This window comes from Bufo gargarizans, chromosome 11 (genome assembly GCF_014858855.1).
Source record: "Bufo gargarizans isolate SCDJY-AF-19 chromosome 11, ASM1485885v1, whole genome shotgun sequence".
NCBI classification, from domain to species: Eukaryota; Metazoa; Chordata; class Amphibia; order Anura; family Bufonidae; genus Bufo; species Bufo gargarizans.
The window spans coordinates 87,480,849-87,487,311 of NC_058090.1; the positions used below are offsets into that span (position 1 = coordinate 87,480,849).

The window sequence follows — 6,463 nt, forward strand, 5'->3', positions numbered from 1 at the left end:
TCAGAGCAGGAGCGCTCTGCGTCATTAATTGCTATGACGCCGTGCGCTTCATGCCGCCGCTGCCCTACAGTAATACACTCGTATTATTACTGTAGTGCAGCGGCGGCATGAAGCGCACTGCGTCATAGCAACCAATGATGCCGAGCGCTCCTGCTCTAAACAGGAATCCAGCCCGGCATACCACGGACCGCTCTCGGCCGCGGAACACGGGCGTGTGCATTCGGCCTCATACTGTGAAGGAGATCGCTGCATGCAAATGCAGCTGTCTCCTTCACTAAGCGAGCAGGAACACTTCCTTCCCGGCAATCGGCCCGTCTAAACCCGACTTTGTAGTGCCCTGGGGCCACCCCAAACCCGGCCACTGCACCTTTAATTAAGCAATGGTTGGTAAGCAGATTAGTCTACTTTCACACTGGCGTTTTGGCTTTCTACCTGTGAGATCCATTTAGGGCTCTCACAAGCGTCCAAAACGGATCAGTCTTTCCCTAATGCATTCTGAATGGAAAAGGATCCGCTCAGAATGTATCAGTTTGCCTCCGTTCCGTCTCCATTCCGCTTTGGAGGCGGACACCAAAACACTGCCTGCAGCGTTTTGGTGTCCGTCTGACGAAACTGAGCCAAGCGTCCTGGCACGCAATGTAAGTCAATGGGGACGGATCCGTTTTCTATGACACAATCTGACACAATACAAAACTGATCCGTCCTCCATTGACTTTCAATAGTGTTCAAGACGGATCGTCTTGGCTATGTTACAGATAATACAAACGGATCAGTTCTGAACGGATGCAGACAGTTGTATTATCTGAATGGATCCGTCTGCGCAGATCCATGACGGATCCGCACCAAACGTGAGTGTGAAAGTAGCCTTAAACTGATCGGAGTGTGCTTGGACCATGTAACTCTTCCATGCAGAGGGCACCGCGCAATCTGCTCTATTCCAGCGAGGAGATCTGAAGAGGGTCAGTCTTGATGACACAACCTGATCATAAGCAATATATTTGCACAAAAAATTTAAGGAGTATTCCAGTAACAAAAAGTGGACAACTGTTAAAGCACGAGAAGGGGGCCCAGTGTCCCCCTGTATTATCAAAGCAGCAGTTGAGCGTGCGTGTTGGCGCTCCATTCAGATCTATGGGACGGCAGATATCCAGTGCTCGGCTATCTCCGCCAGTCACCTAGAGTTTGAATGGAGTGCAGTCTGCATGCTTCAAACATGGTGACAGGTGGGGGGTCCCAGTGCTCAGGCCAATGATCTAACAGTTATGTGGATAACTTGTCCGAACTGGAAATCCGGCGCCAAAAGTGAATCCAGTTATCCAAGTCAGATCAAGCCGTGTAAAAGACATGACTGTGCCCCCCCATCTCTAATAACTACCTACCACGCAGATGGTAATGTGGTCTCCTACTTTAACTCTCTTCTTCTCCAGAAGAATTTCAAGTATCTTCACTTTCTGCAAGAGCCACGAAAAGGCTAGGAGTATTTCCCTGCTGCCCTCCTGACCATCATCAGGGAGACGGTAAAACGCCAGCCTTCCGTAGCCTTGTATCTGTAGTACGCCTTTCACGTATCTCACACGATCGCCTGTAAAGCAAAACAGAGTTATACAGAATACAGAGTGAGCCTATCTCCTCCGCCACTCCTGTGCAGGCCCTGAACTGTAGCTGGAGGTCTCCAGCGCATGCGCAGATAGACAGCAGAATCTCTATTACTTATACATGCGCTGGAAGCATTCAACAAATGCGCTGAAGGGGTTGCTGGGCTCTAGGGGAGGCGCGTGACTGTAGCCCCCCACTCCTCTCCTCATACTCCCAGGCCGTGTATTATACGGATCTATAAGTACATACTGACACAGCTTTCATGATGGCTTGTATCACTGCCCTCTATCCACAAATCCCCTATGAATATAAGGGCTCATGCACACGAGTGCGGGAGAATAGCCCCGCGGGCGGCCCGATAGTAACCTATGATGCTGTGCGCTTCCGTGCGCACGATGTATGCCGTTCCGGGACATATGGCCTGCTCACGGACCGTATGTCTCGGAGGGCATACGGTCGTGTGCATGAGCCGTAAGACTGACAATATCTTCCTGGGAAAGATGGGTAACCACCAAAATGGCCTTAACCAGTTAAGGCCCAACTTTACCAGACCCTGAAAGGCAGAGCTGGCCGATTACACAGCACACAGCTCCCACGTGTCTGTTACTGCAGGTGATTGGGAAAGCTGGGTGACAGATGGCCGTGGCCATATTGGTGGTCACCTAACTTTCACAGGTACAGATAGTCAGTCTTATATTCAATGGGGAATTGTTGATAGAGGGAAGGGTTACTGGACGTACATTTGGGGCTGTTTCACACGAGCGGATGCCGTGCGTGGCATCCGCTCCGTGAAAGAGTGCCAAGACCCGATGCGGACAGCAGAAGCACGGAGCATTTTTACTACAAAATCACAGTGACAACTTTATCTCACTGTTTGTAGTAAAGAGATCACAGAGAGGCACAGAGCATTATCAGTCATGTTACTGCTCCATGCCTCTGCTGTCCGCATCAGGTCTTGGCTGTCTTTCACGGAGCGGATGCCACGCACAGCATCCGCTCGTGTGAAACAGCCCTTAAGAACCAATGATGGAATAGCTTTTTCCATTACTGCCCCCCCCCCCCCCCCCCGGAAAGAAACAGAGAAAAAAAAAAAGTTATGGCCCAAAAAAAAAAAAAAAAAAAAAAATTTGACATAAAAAACAAACAAACAACAACTGGGAAAAAAAAAATTTTTTTTTTTTTTGCAAAAATCGCTAGCCCTAAATGTGAGTAACAGGTGAACAATATCTTTACTGCGTGTATATAGCATTTGAATCGCCCAGTAATACTGCTTGTGGAATAACCCCCTTTACAGTGACCCTCCGGTTCTAGAAATATAATTCACATTAACTGGGGAAGGAACAGGACCCCAATTGTCATCTTTTCAGCTCCATCCAAGATGGCTGCACCACGTCTCAGACTCTCACTTCCTGCTTCACATGACCAGTACTGGCCAATCCCAGGAAGAGTCTTGGATTATCAAAGGCACCAGGTAGTCGGAGAAGCCGTGCCGCCATCCTGGAGGACAGAAGAGGAGCCCGGGGAAATCGGCGGATGAAACGGAAGGCACAAGGTGAACGTTCTGTTTGTTCTTCAGGTCATGTGACTTTTTCTTTCATGAACGGGAAGGTCGCTTTAAGGAATTGCCTATAGTTCTGGCTGGTGTGCCATCAAAGCAGAGGTACAGTGGGGGGCTGCCGGACCATGGTCTGTATCCTCTGTCAGAGATGGATTAGCTGTTAGGCCTCTTGCACACAAACGTGCGCGCTCTGTGGCTGTATTGCGGATCCGCAATACACGGCCACCGTTTCGTGGGCATCCCGCATCACGGATGCGGACCCATTCACTCCAATGGGTCCGCAAATCCGGAGATGCGGAATGGAAGCACAGAACGGAACCCTACGGGAGCACTATGGAGTGCTTCCGTGGGGTTTCGGCCTGTACTTCCGTTCCGCAAAAATATAGAACATGTCCTATATTTTTGCGGAACGGCCGGATCGCGGACCCATTAAAGTGAACGGGTCCGCGATCCACTGCGCCTGCCCTGCGGTGGGTGTTCGTGCATTGCGGCCAGCATTTTGCAGCACGACCACAGGGTGCACACATTCGTGAGCAGGAGGCTAGTCAAAAATCAAGGACGTTTATGGATGAGACATACCCGGGGTCATCTTCTCGTGTGCTGGAGGCGATGAATCCGGCCTGCCTGGAGAGATTTGCCTCAGCAAGCAGTACAGCAGATTCCAGAACGTCGATGCCTAAGAAGCCAATAATTAATAAAAAAATATTAATTTGGATGCAAAATCAAATGCTTGTATTGTAAGTCCTGACGCAGAGCTGACCAGTCTACGGCGTCCCACCCGCAACGTCTACATCATCAATCAAGCCGATTTCTATCCATACTGACTTTAAAGGGGTTGTCCACCTCAAGTGATGGCTAGCGGGGTCCCACACCCTGCCGATCAGCTCCATCCATTGTGCGGCAGGCGGAACTGGTTACTGGAAGTCTACTACACAATGGATGGACCTAATGGGCAACATCTGATTGGCAGAGGGGTGCGGGATGTCCGACCTCCGCCGGTCACATCCTGAGGATAGGCCATCGCTTGTAAAGCAGTGGACAACCCCAGCTGTAGAATGGACAGGATCATGTGCACTGCTGCAGCCAATGACTGGCCTCAGTGGTAATGTGTAACCAAGTGGCTGTAGCAGTGCATGCGGTCCTGTCTGTACGCCAGGGACCGGAAAATTGGTGAAAGCAGCCATGGCGCAGAAGTGGAGCGGTGGGGACCAGGAGAGTATGAGTCTGTCCTTAGGACATGCCTAATTTAAAAAGTGACTCAATCATGGAATGCTCCTTTAAATTTAAGAATTTTAAAATAAAAAAAGCTGCAACTGGGGCCACATCTGATTTGCAGGCCTCTCTCAGATGCGTCCTAGCCACCCAACCCCAGGTCCAGGCGGAAGTATTTGTGATCGCTCCTGCTGGGTTTGTCGTACAGGTATGTGTCTCAAGGAGCCCCTGCGCCCACCGGAGCTCTGGTTAGCGATGCAGGCTCCTTTCCAAAGACAGCGCCTTCCATTGTATAGTGGCGGTGCTTGGTATTGCAGCTCAGACCCGTTCACTAGGTCATGTGACCGATGAAGGTGACATCACATGGCCAGCTGATCGCAGAAGTTGACCCCCCCATATTTGATATTGAGGCCCTCCCATGGACATCCCCTTTAAATAGAGCTAATCCGCATCCCCCCCCCAAAGTAATAATAAAGGCACAGGAAGTTATACATTACAACGCATAGATTTTTTTCAGGAACATTTGAACAGGATATAAAATACCCCATTCTGTGTGGAGAGTGTGGCCACAGCTATAGTAGACCAGAACATACACATCTAGCAGCAGCCAATCAGATGACACGTCTCACTCTTCTAATACAGGTGGCAAACTGAAAGACGCGAGCTGATTGGTTGCACAGCCGCATCTGCATAAGACGTAAAGAAATGAGTGCACGTCCCTTACCGCCTCTGGCCGGTTAAACTTAGACTTCCGCAACGTTTCCGGATCCCAGTGTGAACCCGAGGCAGACAAGATGCGGCACAGGGCGCACAGCGCCTCCTTCAGATGGTTTACCCGCTTCATCTTGTTTCACGGAATTGAACGGCCACCGCCACTGTCAAGGGTTGCCAGGCGACGCCGGAAGTGTGCGCGAGGGTCACGTGACTGGTTGTGCTGAGGCGGTGGCGGCCATGTTTATCTCTGGCACGTTCACTGTACCATTATGGTAGTGACTAGACTGGAGGTAGGATGGCACTGGAGGAGGCGGAGTCTGAGGGCGGGGCCTCACAATTGTAGGAGAAGCTTCTGAGCAGGTGAAAGGACGTTGGTGTGTGCCTGAAGGGAGAGGAGTGATGTTATTTACATGGGACTGTATGTTAGAGGGGGTGAAGAGAGGAGTGATGGTATTTACATGGGACTGTTGGTTAGAGGGGGGGGGGGTGAAGAGAGGAGTGATTTTATTTACATGGGACTGTTGGTTAGAGGGGGGGGGGTGAAGGAAGAGGAGTGAGGTTATTTACATGGGACTGTATGTTGGAGGGGCTTAAAGGGAACCTGTCACCGGGATTTTGTGTATAGAGCTGAGGACATGGGTTGCAAGATCACCCCTAGCACATCCGCAATACCCAGTCCCCATAGCTCTGTGTGCTTTTATTGTGTCAAAAAAATCGATTTGATACATATGCAAATTAACCTGAGATGAGTCCTGTGTGTGAGATGAGTCAGGGACAGGACTCATCTCAGGTTAATTTGCATATGTATCAAATCGATTTTTTGACACAATAAAAGCACATAGAGCTATGGGGACTGGGTATTGCGGATGTGCTAGCGGCCATCTAGCAACCCATGTCCTCAGCTCTATACACAAAATCCCGATGACAGGTTCCCTTTAAGGGGGGGGGGGGGGGTTGAGGTATTTTACATTGGACTACTGTATCTAATAGGGTTGCCACCTTTCCCCACAAAAAATACTGGCCAAGTTAAACTGCACCCCATAGGGGTTGTGGTTGTGGGGGTGTGGCTTAACACGGGTTGTTAAGTCGCTGTGTCATAATGTGGCTTCCAGTATTAATAGTTCCCCCCCCCCAATATTATTAATGCCACTATTAGTGCCCCCCAGAATCGATAATGCCCCCATTAGTGCACCCAGTAATAGAAATGCGTCAATAAGTGCCCCCCAGAATGAATAGTGGCCCCATTTGCGGCCCCATAATTAATAATGCCCCCATTAGTGCCCCAGTAATAGTAATGCCCCCATTAGTGTCCCCCAGAATTAATAATCCAGTAATAGTAATGCCCCCAGTAATCCATTAATAGTAAGGCCCCTTTCACACGGG

The 6,463-nt window shown here is 50.0% G+C and overlaps 1 protein-coding gene across 1 annotated transcript in view; it reads right to left on the reverse strand.

The window, feature by feature from the left end:
- The window catches only part of TEDC1 (tubulin epsilon and delta complex 1), a 28,563-nt gene extending 23,257 nt beyond the window's left edge, over nt 1–5,306 (reverse strand). Inside the window, exons 1-3 of the mRNA XM_044272268.1 lie at nt 5,091–5,306; nt 3,734–3,830; nt 1,380–1,582 (exon numbers count right to left, since the gene is read on the reverse strand). Of these exons, the coding sequence (XP_044128203.1) occupies nt 1,380–1,582; nt 3,734–3,830; nt 5,091–5,210 (420 nt within the window). The 5' untranslated portion in view covers nt 5,211–5,306. The remainder of the gene's footprint in view (nt 1–1,379; nt 1,583–3,733; nt 3,831–5,090) is intronic.
- Nucleotides 5,307–6,463: the final 1,157 nt, after the last annotated feature.